This window comes from Mesoplodon bidens, assembly GCF_964165515.1.
Source record: "Mesoplodon bidens genome assembly, chromosome: 7".
In the NCBI taxonomy this organism is placed as follows: Eukaryota; Metazoa; Chordata; class Mammalia; order Artiodactyla; family Ziphiidae; genus Mesoplodon; species Mesoplodon bidens.
This window is the reverse complement of record NC_138164.1, coordinates 72,829,579-72,851,356: the sequence shown is the minus strand read 5'-3', so window position 1 is coordinate 72,851,356 and position 21,778 is coordinate 72,829,579. Positions and strand designations below refer to the sequence as shown.

Genomic DNA, 21,778 nt, shown 5'->3' with positions numbered 1-21,778 from the left:
AAGGCAAAAATAAAATAGGACCTAATAAACTTAAAAGTTTTTGCACAGCAAAGGAAACCATTGACAAAACGAAGACAATCTACTGAATGGGAGAAAATACTTGCAAATAATATGACCACAAAGAGGTTAATATCCAAATACATAAACGGCACATACAACTCAATATCAAAAAAACAAACAATCCAATTTTAAAAATGGGCAGGGCTTCCCTGGTGGCGCAGTGGTTGAGAGTCCACCTGCCGATGCAGGGGACACGGGTTTGTGCCCTGGTCCGGGAAGATGCCGCGGAGCGGCTGGGCCCGTGAGCCATGGCCGCTGAGCCTGCGCGTCCAGAGCCTGTGCTCTGCAGCGGGAAAGGCCACAACAGTGAGAGGCCCGCGTACCCCCGCCCAAAAAAAAAAGGGCAGAAGGGACTTATCCGGTGATCCAGTAGTTAAGACTCCACACTTCCACTGCAGCAGGCACAGGTTCAATCCATGGTTGGAGAACTAAGATCCCAAATGCCACACAGATCAGCCAAAAAATAAAAATATTTTTTTTAAATTTTTTTTAAAATGGGCAGAAGACCTATATATAAATTTTTCCAGAGAAGACATATAGATGGCCAACAGGCACATAAAAAGATGCTCAACATCGCTAATCCATCAGAGAAATGCAAATCAAAACCACAGTGGTATCACCTCACATCTGTCAGAATGGCTATCATCAAAAAGACAAAAATAACAAATGTGGGTGAGAATGTAGAGAAAAGGTAACCCTAGTACGCTGTTGGGGGGGATGTAAACTGGTGTAGCCACTACGGAAAACAGTATGAAGGTCCCTCAGAAAACTAAAAATAGGGCTTCCCTGGTGGCACAGTGGTTGAGAGTCTGCCTGCCGATGCCGGGGACACGGGTTCATGCCCCAGTCCGGGAGGATCCCACGTGCCGCGGAGCGGCTGGGCCCGTGAGCCATGGCCATTGAGCCTGCGCGTCCGGAGCCTGTGCTCCATAACGGGAGAGGCCACAACAGTAAGAGGCCCACGTACTGCAAAAAAAAAAAAAAAAAAAAAACCCTAAAAATAGAACTACCATACGACCCAGCAATTCCACTCCTGGGTATACATCTGAAGAAAACAAAAACACTAATTCAAAAAGATAAATGCACCCCAATGTTCACTGCAACATTATTTACAATAGCCAAGATATGGAAGCAACCTAAGTGTCCATCAACAGATGAATGAATAAAGAACTCAAGTCATAAAAAAGAATGAAATTATGCCATTTGCAGTAACATGGGTGGACCTGGAGGGCATTATTCTTAGTGAAATAAGTCAGACAGAGAAAGACAAATACTGTATGTTATCACTTATATATGGAATCTAAAAATAACAAAGGAATGAATATAGCAGAAATAGACTCACAGATATAGAGAAAAAAATAGTGGTTACCACTGAGAAGGAAAGGGGTAGAGGCAAGACATGAATAAGGGATTAAGAGGTACAAACTACTACATATAACATAAATAAGCTGGGACTTCCCTGGTGGTCCAGCAGTTAAGACTCTGCGCTCCCAATGCAGGGGGCCCGGGTTCAATCCCTGGTCAGGGAACTGGATCCTGTATGCCACAACTAAAGATCCCACATGCTGCAATGAAGATCCCGCGTGCCGCAACTAAGACTCGGCTCAGCCAAATAAATAAATAAATGTTTTTTAAAATAAAATAAAATAGTAAGTTACAAGGATATATTATACATCACAGGGAATATAACCAATATTTTAAAATAACTTTAAATGGAGTATAACCTATAAAAAGTTTGAATCACTGTGTTGTACACCTGAAACTAATGTAAATCAACTATATTTCAATAAAATATAAAATTTTTAATTTTTTAAATAATAATAAAATTTTTTAAAAACTAGGGCAACTTTGTTACTAATATATGCCAGAGAATACAAGCAAATCTTCAAAAGTTTCCTTATCTACTTACTCTTAAGCCTCCCTGGAATGAAAATCATACCATCAGGTTTCAGTGATGACCATTAAGTTTATAATCATCTACTCTCAATAAAAGAGCCACTTTCAAATTTACAAGGAAGTTGACATAGGCTCTAAAAATAAACCTGAAAATATACTTTAGATATAATATTGAGACAAAATATGATCAAGAACAAAACTCAGATTGAGTCCTGTGTATATTATTACAGCCATGCTCTGAACTGAGTAATATTAATATTTTTGGTAATGTGGGGATAGTCTTGAAAACACACACCTGTTACTTACTTCAACTTATTGCTATAACTCCCCATGTAATACTATAATCTTAAACCAAAACATTTTTCATAACCTGCCATCTTCTGCATACTTAAGTACAAATATCATGGGCTCTAATGTGAAATACCTTAATTAATGAAGAAAAATTCAAATAATACACTTCCTACTGAAGAACTATATTCAGATGAAAAACAGAAGGTATGTACATACATTCCAGTCTCTCCAATGAGAATATCGCGTATTGAATTGAATCCTTAAAATAGAACTCTAACAAACTAAGAGTTCAAGTCAAAGAAGTAGGGACAATTTGAGCGAGAAGAAAGCACAGATATCAGGGGACTATGTTGCTAAAAAATACCAAACTGCCTTACCATCTGTTGTTATATGAAATTTTTTTAACAGAAGACAAAGCGATTCTCAAAAGGTTTAAACTGTATTTGTACTCACACATTTGCTAAAACTCACCCACACTGAAGTCTAACAATTAGCCCGTCAACTATTTAACAAATATAAAATAAAATCCCTTACTATTTTCTGATGGGGATAATCCTGACCACCTATTTAAACCAGAAAAGAAATTTAACCATAAATTTAACCACATGAAAAAGAGAAAAGAGCACAGAAAAGGAATGCTTTAAAAAGATGCTTAACTTCCCAGACCTTTAGACAATTTTGTCTAAAACAACCTTGATTTACCTTTAAATCAGTGAAGACAAATAGAGATTAAAATAGTTTTTCTAACATTTGTAACTGAAAATTTCTGACTACCTTAACTTAAAATACAGATTTTTATTAGAAGGAGGTTCAATTTCAGAGAATCTGTTAATCAAGGTATTTGTATGATCTAAGCTGTTTCATTACTGCCTTTGGCTTCAAATTTAAGTAAAGACCAAAGTCAAAAGGAAAGAAATCAAATTCTTGCCCAGGATACTGGTTTTAAGAAATTGTTAAATAATCTCTCTGTAAAGTAACTGCTTCTTATTTCTCTGAATTATCTCACACTAAAATTTGGGTTATGTGCCATAAATGTTAAGCCTAATACATATTCACTTAATATATGTATATATTCATATACTCACTATGTTACTTCGTTGGGAAAGCCTTCCCAAACCCACCTCATGTAACACTCTCTAGTAACGTCCTGTACTTCTTATTAGCACTTACCACAGTTGAAATAATTTTTTGTATATTTCTTTTATCTTCTTATCTTCCCCCTTAACTGTAATGTCCACATACATCTTGATCCCCCTACCCCTGTATTTCTGACACATTGTAGGCAATCTGTAATATTTGAAGAGTAAAATGAGGATAGGAAAGAGAGAGAAAATGAAGATTCATAGTAAATACAGTTACAGTAACACTCCCTGAACTCCAAATGGAACTATGAGCACACTCTGAAATTCAGTCTGATCCTGATTAATTCAGTGTCTCCTGGGCTTGAGAGTTTCTAAGAAATAGGTCTGAAAAAGATGGCCCCGTGTCTACTTTTTTCAGGGTTTAGAAATCAAAAATGATCAGAATAAGTCTCCTTCCATCATTGTCAGTAGATACTGAATCCTTCAGGGCAACTCCCAAACTGGACTAGTGACAATCCAAACTCCAAGGATCTAGTTAGAATCAAGAAATCAAAGCAACCTGACACATATAATGAGTCAAAAGACTATACAAAATAAATGATAATAAGTTGAAAACACTGTAAATTCAGCATTCTTATAAAAGGAACCTGATCAAACCTGATGATACTTGAGCCAGCATTCTTCCCTCTTTTCATACTCTTTTTTTCACACATACATTCATTTCAATTAATATTTTTCAATGCTGCTGAAAGCAAAATTGCTTAAAATCTGCATTCATTCACTTCAATTGATTCTCCTCAAGCATATCTGAAGGAGAGAGCCTCATATACAATTTGTAACATCAATTTACAGTACCAATTTGATTCACTAATAAATCAGGCTCATTAACAAATATTTATTAACTACACTCCTAGTTTCCTCAGATGAAGCAGATACATCTCACACTAAACATGAAGGAAAAAATACACCCAAGAAATCACAACACTCTTTTAGAGGAGATCAATTAGTAGAAAGAAAGCTAAGATAGTGATAAATCAAAAGACAATTTAAAAGTTTGACCTCAGATCAACAGAGATTAAAACAAATCTTTAATAAAATACCAGTTATGATAAAATAGTTTAACACCCTTAATCATCAAAGCATCAACTAATATGCATTACTATGTGCCCAGTATAGTCCTTGGGGACGTAAATATATTTCACATTCACTATATTATACAAGTAATGAAAAACTGTACCAATACATTTTTAATTAAATTTTTTTATTGGAGTATAGTTGATTTACAATGTTGTGTTAGTTTCTGCTATACAGCAAAGTGAATCAGCCACACATAGACATATATCCACTCTCTTCTAGACTCCATTCCCATAAAGGTCATTACAGAGCAATGAATATAGTTCCCTGTGCTATACAGTATGTTCTTATTAGTTATCTTTTCTATACAGTAGTGTGTATATGTCAATCCCAATCTCCCAATTTATCCCCCCCCTTTCCTCTTTGGTAATCATAAGTTTGTTTTCTACATCTGTGACTCAGTTTCTGTTTTGTAAATAGGTTCATTTGTACCATTTTTTTTAGATTCTACATACAAGCAATATCATATGATATTTGTCTTTCTTTGTCTGACTTACTTCACTCAGTATGACACTCTCTAAGCCCATCCATGTTGCTGCAAATGGCATTATTCATTCTTTTTTATGGCTGAGTAACATTCAATGGTATATATGTATCACATCTTCTTTATCCATTCCTCTGTCAGTGGACATTTAGGTTGCTTCCATGTTCTGGCTATTGTAAATACTGCTACAATGAACACTGGGGTGCATGAATCCTTTTGAATTATGGTTTTTCTCCAGATATATGCCCAGGAGTGGGATTGCTTGTACCAATACATTTTGTATAAATTTATTTATTTATTTATTTTTGGCTGCATTGGATCTTCATTGCTGTGCGCAGGCTTCTCTAGTTGTGGCAAGCAGGGGTTACTCTTTGTTGCAGTGCATGGGCTTCTCATTGCAGTGGCTTCTCTTGTTGTGGAGCATGGGCTCTGGGCACATGGGTTTCAGTAGTTGTGACACACAGGCTCGTGTAGTTGTGGCAGGCTCAGTACTTTTGGAGCAGGTACAACAGGCTTAGTTGCTCCACAGCATGTGGGATCTTCCTGCAGCAGGGCTTGAACCCGTGCCCTTGCATTGGCAGGTGGATTCTTAACCACTGCGCCACCAGGGAAGTCCCTACCAATACATTTTGAAAAGACTTTCTAAAACCTTATTTAGCTCTTTATTAAGCAGTCACTTCAATTAACTCCCCTTCTCAAATTATCACCTAGCACAGGCCTGGTACATATTCAATAAATACTTAATGAATAAATTATAAATCTATTATTAAAGTCTTACACATTTTTTATCACTATCAAACCTTATACAGGTAGATCTATGGAACATAAGTTTGTGTTCCAGCCTTTCGATCCAGGTTGTCTTGTCATAATCAGTAAAAGTAACTACTTACACGTATATTGCTTATGCACAAATATGAGGCAAGGTTTTTTTTCTCGAAGTCATAACTCATGAAAAGAGGAAGCCATACTACATTCATTTACTCCACAGACATGTTCATTTTTTGACAATCTGTTGTCCAATTTACTCCTCAGAAATCAAGAGCTCTCCATCCTAAATAACAAACCTTAGATTCAAAATTATAAAATAAATCATGTAATTATATCTGGATGGAGGTGAATAAGCAAAGGGAAAAATGGTATGAAATGCAATCAAGCAACAGCCATGGCAAAGATTTCACATTTTCTGAGATGGAAAGCCACTGGAGTGTTCTGATTCATATTTTTAAAAGACATGAGATAGGTATTTGACTCCCATTTTACAGATGAGAACACTGTGGTTCACGTATGTTAAGAGACTTGCTCAAGGTCACAAAGCTAGTAAATGGCAGGACTGAGATTCAAGCCCATGCTCTTCCCACCTCTTAACAATACCTCCCAAAACTCCCTGCTCAACACTTCTCTGCAACACTCTATCTTCTCCATCTCTTCAGACCTCTCTGACTGCTTCTTTTTTTTTTTCCTCCACTCCAAAAATGAGCATTCAAGTTGTCTTCTCTTTCTAAACCCTTGCTGACCTAAAGACCTCTCTTCCTTGTTGACTTACCAGGGCTTCAACTTTCATCTCTATCTTACGACATAAAGAATATTTCATAAGAATAGAAATGAAACCTAAATCTCTATCCTCACCTTTTCTCTAGAACAGCAACTCTCCATTTCTCAATGCCTCTTGGTCATTTTCCACCCAGATATCGTACTAGTAGCTAAAACTCAATATGCCCCAATGCAATCGAGCATATTTCACTGAAGATATTTTTTCCAAAGCACTACCTTGCACATATTCCAATAAACGAGGCTTAAAATCTTATAGCTTCATTGGATTCCTCCCCCTGCTTTACATCTGAGTCACTGAATCCAAGATTTCTATATACCACTGCCAGATTAAGCTTTATGAAATAACTTCAAGCATACTATCCCTGTTGGCCACCTTTAGTGATTGCCTACTGCAACAAATAACGTCCAAATTCCACCTGCCATTCCCCAAAGCACACCATATCCTATTCTACCTGAATGTCTTTGTTCAAGCCATTCCTCTCCCTTAACCCCCACCTATTTCTACCTTTCCAAATCCTGTTTTCCCTTCAAGGCCACTAAAATGCCATCTTTCTCGTTAAGTTTCCCCTTATCTCCCCAGCCAAATATGATCTTCCACCTCCATCTCTCAAACCACTTTAATATGTACCTTATGGTATTTATCTCAATGAATTTTATTACAGGATAATACATGCCTAGTCTCCCCTACTTCTTATAGTATAAGAAATATGTCCCATTCATTTTTTTTATTTTCCACCATACCACATAGCACACAGCTGCTATACACAGCAGCCTGCACATAGCAGACTCAATAAATAACTGGTAAATGAATAGGGGACAAATATTCCAATACTAACCATCAAGGTTCAGATATATAATATTACTAAACCTAATCATCAAATCATCTCCCCTCAATTTGTGTATATTTTTTCATCAGTGTTTATCAGCAAATAATCATAAAAAATGTTTTAATGAGTCAAAAGTTCATGAAAAATATAATTTTCTAAATAGTAAATAAGAGGTCTGGTTATTCAAAATAATCTGTACCACAGTGAATCAACTAGAGAGTTGGTTATGAGGCAATCCCATGGAAAAATCTGTCACCACGGGGATGACCAGAGTGGATTTGGAGCCCTAACTTCTCCAGGTGTGCTTCTCTCTCTACCAAAATGAATTATTCTATTGAAGAGGATAATAAACTTTCCCAGATAGAGGATCACTCCATTTCATTTGAAAAGAATTTTGTAGTGACGAGGCAAAAGGAACTAATGCTGACATTGAAAAATACTTATTAAGGATTTGTTGAAGGCTTTAAAATTTTTTTAAATCAACCAAATATCCATTTTAATAAGAATCTACTGACTCAGAAACATGAATAGCAATGGATCATAATTATTTAGATCCTATATTCCAAGATTTATTAATTTTTATCCCCGATTTAGGATAACTAAAGGGGCAAACAATAGTAAAGAAGATTTGGCCAGCTATACTCAGATAGATATATCTACTACAGAAAAGGGTGAGTTATGAAAGTGTTTAGTATAATATGTCTTCAACTTTCAACTAGAAGTAATGTGCTGGAAGTGTGCTTTGTACCCAAGAGAGATCAGCCAAAGAATACCAAGAAGTCACATAGAAAAACAAGTTCAACACACTCACAATTTCTTGTTGATGAATAGGAAAACTCATCACTTAATTGCTCATTTGAAAGACAAAGACCAAATGACTGTTACACCTCCAAAGGGATAATAACAAAGCTTGTAAAAGAATCATCATTTACTTATTGACTAGAAAAATAAAATGAGCCCCTCACCTCCACCCCTAAAGTAGGACACAGGGAAAAATCAAAGGGGAATTAATCTATCATATTTACAAATTCCATGATCTCCAAATGTCAAATAATTCAAATACTCTCAGCAGTTTGTATTCCTTAATGACTTTGGTCTCTCTCTTTTTTTAAGTAAAAAACAAAAACAAATGGCCTATTACCAAAAATTTCAAGAAGTCTCATTGCTGGACTCATTTTCTCTACCTGCTAAAACACTGCCTTTAAAAACTCAGTGCACACTATGTGCCAGAAGCACTTCATATATTATGCCACATTTAATCCTCACCAGGGCCTCCAGAGTTAAAATTTACCGAACCTGAGGCTTAAAGTAGTTAGGTAATCTGTCTGAGGTTACCCAGCTAGTAAGTAGTGAGCTAGAATTCTAACATAGGCAATTTGATCCCAGAATCTAGGATCCTGCCTCCTAAGTCATACTGAAATACAGAAATCTGAACACCATCTTGTAAGTGGAGTTAAGCTTGAGAAGTTTTGTAGAATTACCATTTTTTCCATAAAATAAAACTGTGTGAGAACATTAAGAAAAAAAAAAAAAAACTCCATCACTAAAATTTTAGTCAGTGGTTTTCAAGACTTTTGCACTAAAGACTGTCCATAAGTTGTTGTTGGGTTTTTTTATTCCTAAGAAATCCAACTTCTGCTTAAGTGTTTATGAACTTACACTCTAACAAGACTGTTAAGATTATAAAATTCAAGGGGAGTAAATATTAAGTAAACATTTTTATACTCTGAAGAAGGGTGTAAACATCTGAAGTCGCTGAAGAAGCAGGTTTTTAAATCATTCCTTCCCCAAAGTGTGAAAGGCTCTACTCTGAAGTCAGCTAACGATAAATGCCAGTACCCTAATCTGGAGGTCCTGTGGAAAGACACCAGGAAAAACATAAGAAAGATCTTAGAACCACCTGAGACAACTGAACAAGCTTTCCTTTTAGAAAAGGCACCAAAGAATTTGAACAGCATAGAATCCATCCTCCTAAATGGGCAACTGTGTATTCTAAATTTGCCACAAAGTACCAAGGGCACTATGCTTTCATTAATTTTAGTGGTAGTCAAGGGTTTAAACAGTTGAACAACTGTTTCATGTGAATGTGTGTAGTGATGGGTACCACTTATTGTGAATACGTGGCAATAACTATATTCAAAATATAGCTTCCTGAAATACATTTTTGGTACATACATAAATTATTAGCATACATTACAACATATGTAGGATTCTTTTTAAAAAAAAACTACATCAAGTAAATTGATGATGATGTTTTTTACAAATCATGAAAACACAAAGATTCACTGTGAAAAGGAATAGTCCATCTATATTTCAACATGGTTTAAGCATTAGAAGGTGAATACCAAGAACAGCTGTAGATACCAGGATGAGAAAAGCATGAGAGCAGATGTATAGAACAAGAGAGTAAACCCGGGGACTTCCCTGGTGGTCCAGTAGCTAAGACCCCATGCTCCCAATGCAGGGGGCCCGGGTTCAATCCCTGGTCAGGAAACTAGATCCCACGTGCTGCAACTAAGAGTTCACATGCCGCAACTAAAGATCCCGCATGCCGCAACTAAAAGATCCCGCGTGGGACTTCCCTGGTGGCCCAGGGGTTAAGACTTCGCCTTCCAAGGCAGGGGGTGCAGGTTCAATCTCTGGTCAGGGAGCTAAGATCCCACGTGCCTCGCAGCCAAAACAAAACATTAAAAAAAAAAGAAGCAATATTGTAACAAATTCAATAAAGACTTTAAAAATGGTCCACATAAAAAAAAAATGATCCCACACACCACAATGAAGATCCCGCGTGCCACAACTAAGACCAGGCGCAGCCAAATAACTAAATAAATAAATTTAAAAAAAAATTTTTTTTAAAGAGAGTAAACCTGAAAGGGACAAAAGGAATCAGTTTAGTACAACACACATGGTAATATTTCAAATGAAAAGCAGATATACAAGCAGATATATATATAGGCTCCAGAAAACACTCTTGACTAAAATTTTCCCCCAACCCAGCTTCCCTTAAACTTCTCCTTTTCTATCAATGATGGCAACAGCATCAGACTTGAAATCCTGGAAGCATAAACAAGTCCTCACACTGCCCTAATATTCTCAGTCTCTAAGTGCTGTTCGTTCTTCCTATGAAATGCCTCTCCTGTGAAATGCCTCTAAAACTGCCCTTCCATTCTCTCTGGCACTACCTTTGACCTGCCAAATACTATCTCCTCACTCCTGAATTATTCATGAATTCATTCATTCATACCTGCACTCATTCAGACACTTACTGAAGCACCTACTGAAGTACCGTGCTAGTTCTGAATACAAACCACCATTCTAACTGGAGATGGAGACACAGATCATAACGAATGCACTGTTTTAATAACAGCAATGCTTGATTAGGGCCCCACTACATGACAGCTGCTATTCCAACACACTATTATCCCATTTAAATCCTCACGACAACCCTAAGAGGTGGGTATAATTATCTTCTGCAAAGCTAGGAGACTAAGGCTCAAAGAAGTAAGATAATTTTCCTAAGATCACACTGCTAATAAGTTGCAAAGTAAGATTCCATGAGAACTGATTCTTTCTACCACTTGAGTGAATCTACTGCATCAACTCCTAAACAGTCTTTCCAATCCAGTCTACCCATTTCGACCAGATTCATCATCTGAAAGCACCATCCTGTACTTGTAACCCCTTTGTTCAAAAAAAATCTCAATGGCACCTTTGGCCTGGCCTTCAGTCTTTGAGTCAAAAAAAAAAAAAAAAACACCTTTCCTTTCCCTTACTAGCTCTGAGTCTTGGAAACTACTTAATGTCTCTAATCTTCAGTTTTCCTACCTATGAAATGGAGATAAGACAGAGTTGTGTAAGGATTAAATAAGAGAAAATACATGAAGGTTTAAGCACATGAGTGTTCAATAAATAAGAGTTGTTATTACTCATACAGCTATACACATAACTTCTGTTTCAGCCAATCAATACACGTACTACTTCTTTTAAGAAACCACTTAGATTTCTGCCTCAATTCACACTATTCTCCCTCCGCTCCATTAAGAATAAGTATCCTATAAATATCTAATACATGAATCAATACATGAGTCAATGTCTGTACATCCTTATCTTCAAGGCCCAAGTCAAATGCTACTTCTTCCAAGGAGCCCTCCCTAGCCGCCCTCAATGAACTTCACACCTAACTTAAGTGCCACTGAGAGAATGGGGAAGAAAAAAATGCCGAATTATTCAAGACCTATTATGAACTAGAAAACATGATACATCTTCAGTGCATTATTTCACTTAATTCTCACAGAGAAAGACAAAGTAACTTGCACAAAGTCAAACAGCTAGTAACTGATGAAGCTGAGATTCAAAATCAGAAGTGGATGATCCCTTTTAAAAGCCCACTTCTTCCCAAACCACCTTGTATCTTGGTACCCTGGATTGCACATTTAATCAACAACTACCTAACACTGACAATGAGCAAAGTGCTGGTATATGCTCTAAGAGCCCCAGCAACCCATACAAATATAACAAACAAAACTGTCATGAAATAATGCTTATCCATACCACCTGCAGTGGACTCTAATTTTTTTCTATTCTCTTCTATTTCACTTAAAATAAAATACTGGTCAATTCCACTAATTTTACTTCACAACCACTCTTGAATAGCGACCCAGCTATCTTGTAATACAGATATTACAAGGCCAAATAAGATCGAGAATTTGTCCTCAAGAAGTATTTAATCTAGCTGGAGACATAATGGTAAAACACAAACTTTTCTTGACCCCCTTGCCCCCAGCCCACCTACTGGAATAGAAGGTGGGCTTCTATTGCTCATGTTCCTGTTGCTTCCCCAAACTAGCCTATCAGGAAACATAACCAATAAATTATCTAGGCTGTAAATATGAAAAACATCAGGCCCTCAACGAACAATTGTTGAATGAATGGATGAATGAATAAGTGAGGTACAATAAAAGCGCTATGGATTTTCAGAGGGAGAAATTACATACCATAAACTCTCTCCCCACATACCTCATAATCCTCTAAGGGAAGGAACAATCTCTTTGTATTACTGAATACATCAAGAGCGCAATCATGTTTGTAGATATTCTATTTTAAAAAAAAAATTTGAGCTACGGACTGGCCACAATTCATGTGGAAAAGCAGATAAACATGGATCTTGGCCAAAGAAAATCCAGGAAGGCATTTACAGCTCCAATGATAAGTTTATTATCAGCCTTTACTCTAGATCCTTACTATTCAAACTGTGGCTCTTGGTCCAGAAGTATTAATATTACCTGGGAGTTTGGTAGAAATGCAGAATCTCAGGCCCCACCCAGATCGACTGAATCAGAACCCCCATTTTAACATTCTCCCCCAGAGGATTCCTAACACACATTAAAGTTTGAAAAGCATAAGTATATATGATACAAATGAAACTGGCTTCCGCAAGCTCAGAGAAAGTTACCATCTTCTCCTCTGTTATCTCTGTAATATATAATCAGACTTTTCAAGAAGTACTACAGATATGGTCATGACACACCTTCAGGAATATTAGGGTATAAATCTAAATCATTACTCAATGAGAAGAACTGACCATCCACTGAACATTGGATGGAACTTTTAGAAAACATACCAAAAATAAATATACCTTTGCCTTCTTAGGACACAGGCTCTATTGGGCAAGAAAATAAGAGAATGAACTTCAATAGCCAAAGTGATAAATCTTTAATACCAAGGATGAGATTATTGAAAAAAAAGAGATGCTGGTGAGAACATTTAAGAACAAACTTCTTTAACAATTCTCCGTGATACAAACACGTATTTCCAAATATTCTCTATTTAAAACTCCAAACTTAGATTGCACTACAGGTAAAGCTGTGTAATGAAGGACCTACCTGACATTAAGTCAGATCTCCTAAACATTTTTCACTGACTCAAAGACTGGAACCACCCTTTAAAACACCAAGCAAAATCTCAACCAGGAGACCACTTTGTGAACTTAAAAAACACTTGCAAAACCCTCAAGCTACAATCCTCTCATCCCAAACTGAGACAAGATCTGAGGCCACAGGGACTTGATGTCCAATATGCCCTTAAAAAAAAAAAAAAAAAAAAATTGGGGAGGAGGGCGCCCAAACAGGGTGAATTAGATGAGGAATGATTGCAGGCCATTTCTCATCGCCTCGCTGACCTACAACACCTCTCCACAAGTCAGGAGGGAGGGAAAATAACGCAGGCCTCTGAACTCACAATTTTAAGGGCCCCAAACTTAATCCTGAACTTGGGAACCCATCTTCTCCCCAACAGGCATTCAGATGACAGCTCAACTTCTAATTCCCCTCCCCCTTCTCCCGCCCCCCGTAGGATCTGGGATACCCGCCCCTCGCGATCTCCCCCCTTCCCACCCACCGCCGCCAAAAATACCCTGACCCCTCCCAATCAGAAATCGACACAGGGCAAGTGCCCCGGGCCCCTCCGGAGCACGACTGCACGCCCTGGCCCATTCTCCACACTAAATTCGCCCTGGGGGAGGAGCTGATGGGTCTCACCAAGTACAGGGGGGCATAGATCTTCAGGGACTCCTCCAGGGCGCCCCTGGTGATCTGCACGAAGGAGACCCCGCAGGAAGGGTGCCAAGTGTGGCCGATCTCGTAGCAGTTATGAGGGATGGACTTGCTGAGGGCCGCCATGACGAGAAGCCGCGCGCAGGGGCCGGGAGTGGGTGAGCCGAAGCTCGGCAAGGAGGAAGAGGGGCGGGCAGCGAGCGCCCAACCGCTGCGGGCTCTCAGGGCGTGCCGGGGGTAGGTGCGGAATAGAGGGGAAAGCTCACGCTAGCGGGGTTATTCTGGGCCAAAGTCCTCCGAGGTTGAGCGCTCGGCGCACGGCTGCTCGAGGGGGCGGGGCGCGCATCAGGGAGGCGGGGAGAGGCGGAGCGTGCGCGCTCCCTCAAGCGGCCGAGGCCCGAGGCCCTCGCCTCTCGGAGCCCAGCTCAGCGCGGGGAGCAGAAGGTGGGAGAGCGCAGCTCGAGGACGCGCCCGCCACCCCCTCGTTTAGCTTCGCGCCGGCGCGAGCGCGCCGAGAAAGATGTGCGAAGATAGGTGACTTGCGTAACATTGGACTCTAGTCTCTGTCCTCTAAAAGCCCAACCAAGTAGAACTGAGAGCAGTGGAAGAAAGGGATTAAATGTCTTTGTTGGGAGCTGGTGGAGGAAGACGATTGCCAGAGGAGAGCCTGGACAACCATCCTCCTCAGAACTGCCAGCTCTGCTACCCTAGAGCGCCAGGTAATAAATAGCCAAGGCTGCCTGCTGGTTGGGACGGCACTGCTCCCAATTACTGGGCTTTCTAAGCTCTGCAGTGCCTGAGAATGCTTGAAAAATCTGTTAGCTGTGTTCTTGCACTTCCTGTATGGGGAAAGGACAGTAGTAGGTCGTCCTCTCCAAACCCTGGGCCACTGAGCAGTCCTGTCTACAGCATACATCACAGGTGCTCATCAGCCAAATATGTAACCCAGCAAGGACTCACATGCCCCAGGCTCAGAAAGCCAGACTCCGACAGGAGGTGTTTGCAGCAAAGTAAAGTTTTATTGCAGGGCGCCAAGCAAGGGGGTGGGAGACAAGCCTCAGATACACTCCCACTTGGTCTTTGAGTTAGGGGTTCCTTAAAAAGGAAAAACAAAGAGGCTAGGATTAATCATCATCTCGTGACATTTCTTAATCGTAGTTTCAGGAGTCAGGATGTGTCGAATTCTCAGGCCAGGTGGTCCATGGCTTCGGGATCTGTGTGCTCATCTTGCCCTGGAGAAACAACCTGAGTTTGTACACTAATAATGATGATATCTATAATAGCAGTTTTAGTACATTAATGATGTTATAACAACAGCAGTTTTAGTCATCTAACTAGTTGATTAGTGTTCAGTTACCACAGGATTGAGGTCAGGGGGGAAAAGGAAATTAAATTTTAGATAGATTAATCATAAACTCAGTAGGGGAACTCAGTTTTAGGGGGACTTGGCTTCAAATAGTACACATAGTAGAGGCAGCAGTGGTCTTAGAACGCATACCTGGCTAGAGAGCTTGGCCAACAATTGGCATGACAAGGAACCCGTGCGGCCTATGAGTCTTATAACCCCACTAAATATCAGTTTCCTCACCTATAAATATCTTTCCAGTTTCCTTGAAATTACAAATTCTGAAGTTTCTTAAAGCAGGAACTTGCCATTAGACTGTTTAATATTAGTTTTATGTACAACCTTTAGAGGAATCCCATTCATTCATTCTACAAATATTTACTGAGCACATACTATTTTCAGGCACTGTTCTAAGCTCTGTAGATTCAGATGTGAACAAGAGAGACAAGGTTTCCACCCACCTCTCCTCTCCTTCTCCTCCTCCTAGTGCCACAGAGCTGGAGCCAGAGCTGCCAATGCAGCCCCAGGCACTATGGCTTCTGGAGTTACAGTGAATGATGAAGTCATCAAAGTTTTTAATGACAGGAAAATAAGGAAATCTTCTCCACAAAAGAAGATAAAAAGGAAAGAAAGAAAGGAGGGAGGGAAGAAAGAAAGTCTCTTCTGTTTAAATGATGAGAAAGGACAAATAACTGTAGAGGAAGCAAAGCAGATCTTGGCAAATGACACTGGTGATACCATAGAGGATCCCTACACATCTTTTGTGAAGTTGCTACCTCTGAATGATTGCCAGTTTGCTCTGTATGATGCCACATACAAAACAATAGTCTAAGAAAGAAGACCTAGTATTGATATTTATATTCTGGGCTTCTAAGAGTGCACCTTTAAAAAGCAAGATGATTTATGCTAGCTCCAAAGATGCCGTTAAAAAGAAATTTATATATATTAAACACAAGTGGCGTGTAAATGGCATGGATGAGATTAAGGAGCATTCGTCACTTGAAGAGAAATCGGGAGACGATGTAGTAGTCTCACTTGATGGAAAACCCTTGCTTCTAAAATGACAGTCAAATGCCATCTGGGTGTTAAGGAGCTTCCACTTCTGCAGCTCAGTCAATTGGAATAGTGTTGGATTTTGTTTTGGTTTTTCCCCTTCCCCAATGGGCCCTTTCTAAACAATGAATGAAGGAAATATCATTCATTTAAGCAGCCTATCAGTGATTGCCATTAGACTGTTTAATACTATTACTTTTATGTACAACCCAAGGAATGCTTTCCCATCATATTTTAGACAAAACAACTAGTTATATGAAAACCTAGTACTAAGTTATAAGAAAACTACACAAGACAATATGAGATAGGTGTAATAATAATATAATATAGTATAAACTAAATAAGATAATAAAAGAGGAGTACTCAGATTGAAAGCCCAGAAGAACAGTGGTAAAAAGATAAAAGTTTATCTGTCTGGGGACTTCCCTGGTGGCGCAGTGGTTGAGAATCTGCCTGTCAATTCAGGGGACACGGGTTCGACCCCCTGGTCCGGGAAGATCCCACATGCCGCGGAGCAACTAAACCTGTGTGCCACAACTACTGAGCCTGAGCTCTAGAGCCCACGAGCCACAACTACTGAGACCATGTGCCACAACTACTAAAGCCCACGCATCTAGAGCCCGTGCTCTGCAACAAGAGAAGCCACTGCAATGAGAAGCCCGTGCATCGCAACGAAGAGCAGCCCCTGCTCGCCAAAACTAGAGAAAAGCCCGCGCGCAACCACAAAGACCCAACACAGCCCAAAATAATTAATTAATTAATTAATTAATGTATTAAAAAAAAAGTTTGTCTCTCTCTCTCTCTCTCTCTCTGATAAATATAGACAGTCTTAGTCTAAGATGGTGGCTCCATACCCATCAGGAATCCCTGACTTCTTCTGACAGGTTGCTCTGCAGACTATTACCTGTGATTTCCATCCTAACTTATAAGTTGGCTGCTTCACCTTGAACCATGACATCCACGTGCTAGCCAGGAAGACCAGCCAAAGAGGAAGAGAGGACATACTTCCTCTCTTTAAGAAAACCTCCCAAGAAACCTATGCAAGCCACTTCTCCTTACAACTCATTGCCCAAATCTTAGTCACATGGCCACACTTAGTTGCAAGAGAGGCTGGGAAATGTAATCTTTTTTTATTGGTTGAACAAATGCCCAGATAATATTTCAGGTTTTATTACCAAGTGAAATGAAAAGAACACATACTGGGGGCACCCAGAAGTGTCTGCCGTAGTCCTATGCCTCTGGCTGCCCAAACATCTGGACACATCCTTTTTCCCCAGATAAACATACCCTCTCCTTCTCAAGGGGAAGAACCTAAATTTCCATCCATTTACCCCATCTTGTTCAACATCCAGGATCTTCTGTAGGATCAAATACAGCTCTCATGTTCAAGTTATCTCCCTCTTTAACATACCCAATATACAATGGTAGGATAGGAACAAGATAATCACAATTAAAAAAAAAATCTCCAATTCAAAATATGACAGGATCAGAAACACAGCATAAACTTGTCCACAGAAATTACAGGAATAGTAATGCGTGCATAATGATACGAATAATTTTTACCATGTGGCACAGCAAATACAATGTACCAAGAAATAAGGAAAATTTTAAATTAAAATTAAAAGCATGCAATTTCTTTTAATTAACTATTAAATGGAGACTTGAAGCTTGAAGATATTTGAGAAGAACACAGTTATTGTTGTCACAGGTGCCAAAAATGACAGTGCTAAAGAGTTGGATGGTGAAGGGGCAATTTCAGGCAAACTCTCAGATTCAAACAAATGGAAAGAGTACTCTCTATCTTGACTGGTGCTGCTATAGAGACTCCAGAACAGGGAGGCATTAATAAGTTCTCAGGGAGGATGATGTGTGCTTTAGGATTAAAACAAACAAAAAAAAAAGCAAAAGGAGCAGTTTGCAATAAATCAGTAGTTTACATTTGTAAATTCCTTTATATGGTATTATAAGATATATAAGGCTGTTATTCAGAAGAAAATTTTCTCATAATGTTGCCAATAATTTTAAGGGTAAAGTTACACATTGTACCTACATGGGCCATTTATTCCTTTTTTTAAAATAAATTTATTTATTTTTATGTTTGGCTGTGTTGGGTCTTTGTTGCTGCACGCGTGCTTTCTCTAGTTGCAGTGAGCGGGGGCTACTCTTCATTGCGGTGCACAGGCTTCTCATTGTGGTGGCTTCTCTTGTAGCGGAGCATGGGCTCTAGGCATGCGGACTTCAGTAGCTGTGGCATGAGGGCTCGGTAGTTGTGGCTCACGGGCTCTAGGGCGCAGGCTCAGTAGTTGTGGCGCACAGGCTTAGTTGCTCCGTGGCATGTGGGATCTTCCCAGACCAGGGCTCGAACCCATGTCCCCTGCACTGGCAGGAGGATTCCCAACCACTGCACCACCAGGGAAGCCCTGGGCCATTTATTCTTTTAGGTTGTATATGACCAGTAGCTTGACTGGATACTCTCTTGGGCCTTCACTGTTGCTTCTTTTCCATTAAAAAAAAAAAAAAAGGCTTTAGGGTTCATCAACAAGGTGAACCAGACTTTCTTCAAGGAAGATACACAGTGAATGAAGGAAACTAATATGGCAATCTGTGGCTGAATTCAAGGGCTTTGAATACATGCCAAGCTGAAAATTGTTGCTCTTGCAAGATTCTGGCTTTCAAGATCTCTTTGAAAAAGAATGGAAGAGCTCTTTAGAGCTCATGCGGAGGATTTAACCACACTAAATTGTTCAGCTTTACATGTAGTCATTGTAGAAATGCATATCAAGGATAGTGTAATGACAAAGCATGGCTCAAACTAAGTATGATAACTGTGGTACCTCCTAATTCCAGCAACATTCAGATACACTTTCTCTTTGTTGATACTAGGCAAGCTTTTCAAAATAGCTACATATGATTCTGACTTTCTACCAATTTTGGTTGCAAAACCTCACATTTTTCTTCACATCGTTTTATTTAAAGTATTATATTCAGTTTTTAAGATGCAAATATAAATTTTTGCCCATATAAATGTTGAAAGCTGCTATATTGAGAGATACTTAGGCTCTTTCAGTCCAAACAGGTATTGCTTCTGCCAATACAGTTTTTTTTTTTAATTTGGGGAATTCTCATATATCAAACTCTAACCACTCCATTTTTTAAAAGCCACGCTCACTTTCTTTGAGAGTGTCAATCTTTTTGAGACAGACACTCTCCATCTTGAGCTGAGAGTCAGGAAGCTATTGGAAAATGCCCTTAAAATATTTAGAAGCCTTCTTATCAATCTGAGAAGATCTAGAAAGAACATTCTTAAATCTTTCTACGATCTTAAAAAAGTCTTACAGCTGCACCCTTGCTTTAACCTTTGCCTTAAAGCAATTCCTAACCTTTTACCAACTGGCCAGGCTAGGAATAAACAACATCTTGATTTTTTAACCCGAAGAGCCTAGGTTCTTTATATTTCCTCTAAATTCTGCCTAAAAAGTGAATAGTTCTTTCATCTGATCTCTCTCTGTGTCTTATCACACCTAGTTCAAAAAAAAAAAATTAGTTGGTACTTTCAACATTCTGCCTGGAAATTTCCTTAACCAAATGTACCAATTTGTTGGAGATATGTTCTATATTCCACAGTTCAGCAGGCAACAGTGTTGCCAAACTTTCCTCCACTACATAACAGGTACATAACAGGGATCCCTTTTTCTCTAGGCTCTGATACCTATTTCCTCACTGTCCTTCAGGCCTTCAGGAATTCCACAAAATGGCTCTCAAATCACCTTATGAAATATTCAGACACACTGCATAGAATTCCCAGTGTCTATATCAATTTGATGATGTTATCAGTACTTGGAGATGAGGGTTAGGGCACCATTCTCCCCACCTCAAACTTCTACCACTCCCATCACAAAATTTGAAAGTAAAAGATTTATGATTGTTCTTTGAGAGGAAAAATACATAAACTACATATAATAGATAGGAGTAGATATATAAAAAGGAAGGCTTCAGAGGCCAGACCAATCTATCTAAAAAATTAGAATGCAATAATATGCATAAAAAGTAAAGTTAATAGGATTATAAGAAGGAAAAAAAGGAGAGCCACTGAGGCAACTCAGGTATATGCCAAGGGGAGTGGAAACTGCAGTCCAGGGACCTCAGGTATCCCCCAGGGACCCACTGACAAAATATCTTTACTGTGAAATGGATTCACAAGCTCTGTTGGAAGGATAGCATTAAACATTTGATCCATCTAATTAATGCTATTTTTCTGAGAACACGTGCACCAGACAAATTTTGATTATGGTTTGACTTTCCATGCAGGTCTGTCTTGAAAGAATGGGCTTGATCATGGTAACACGGATATCCTAGTTTGAATGAGAGGGCTTTTTCCCCCCTCCCTTTCATTAAATGAATGGGCATTTTAATTTTTACATTCATTTATAAGCTTGTTTTGGGTCACTTAGCCTATGAAACACAGAGCCTCCACTGGTGGGCTGACAAAACCAGGTTTCTGACCTTGGCAGTTTATGGGTGATGAATAAATACTGTAGTAGCCAAAAAAGGTTAGGCTATGCTGTGATACCAAATACACCCCTAAATCTTAGGGGCTTAGACTAAGAAAGGTTTATTTTGTGCTCACACGAAGTCCAAAGCAGGTTGGCCAGCACTTCAGGGCAACTTTCCTCCAAGTAGTGATTCAAGGTTAAAATTTCCTCTATCTTTAAAAAAAAAAAAAATTCCTCTATCTTTACTGGGCTTTCAGTGGTCACTTTTTTTTGTTTGTTTGTTTGTTTGATTTTTTGTGCATAATTTTTAGTTGTTGTATATAGTAATGTGCCAAAAAAATTAAGTGTACAGCTTGATGAATTTTTACATTTGCCTTCACTCCTAAGACAACTATCCTAAAAAAGAGTATTTCCATCATGCCAGAAGGCTCTTTCGTGCCCCTCTGCAGTTAATACACCTGCAAAGAGAGATAACCACAATTCTGACTTCTATCACCATAGCTTTTTTTCTGCCTTTTCCTGAAATTTACATTAATGGAGGCATACATTAATATTTTTTGACATCTGGCTTCTTTCACTCAAGATTTTGTGCACGTTGCTGTGTATAGCTATATTTCATTATTTTTTATCACTGTATAATATTCTATTATATGAACACAGCACAATTTTTCCATTCCAGGACATTTGGGTTGTTGTAAGTCTGGGGCTATTATGACTAAACTCGCTATGAACATTCCTTCACTTGTCTTTCTGTAGCATATGCTTTTGTTTCTCTTGGGACTATACCTAGGTGTGGTATTGCTAGGTCATGGGGAAGTTGTATGTTTAGCTTTAGTAGATACTCGTTTTTATTTTTAAGGGCCAGAACTCAAAGTCGTTTATGCCACTTCTGCTTGCAACCCATTTCCAGAACCTAGTTACCTGCCCCAACCTAACTTCAAGGGAGAATGGGAAATGTAGTCTTCCTGTGGGACCAGAAAAGGAAGATTGAAACGAGATTTGTTAAGTATC

The 21,778-nt window shown here is 39.0% G+C and overlaps 1 protein-coding gene and 1 pseudogene across 3 annotated transcripts in view; one reads left to right on the top strand and one right to left on the bottom strand.

Annotated features, from left to right (window-relative positions):
• Positions 1 to 14,206, bottom strand: part of TMEM135 (transmembrane protein 135) — a 240,567-nt gene extending 226,361 nt beyond the window's left edge. For both annotated transcript variants that reach the window (XM_081241468.1, XM_081241469.1), the window contains exon 1: positions 13,862 to 14,206. In XM_081241468.1, the coding sequence (XP_081097594.1) occupies positions 13,862 to 14,002 (141 nt within the window). In that variant the 5' untranslated portion in view covers positions 14,003 to 14,206. The remainder of the gene's footprint in view (positions 1 to 13,861) is intronic.
• A 72-nt stretch (positions 14,207 to 14,278) lies between these two features.
• LOC308619972 (cofilin-2-like) lies at positions 14,279 to 16,419 on the top strand (annotated as a pseudogene). Its single transcript, XR_014017896.1, has 2 exons — positions 14,279 to 14,595; positions 15,709 to 16,419. The product of XR_014017896.1 is annotated as a cofilin-2-like (transcript).
• The last annotated feature ends 5,359 nt before the right edge of the window (positions 16,420 to 21,778 follow it).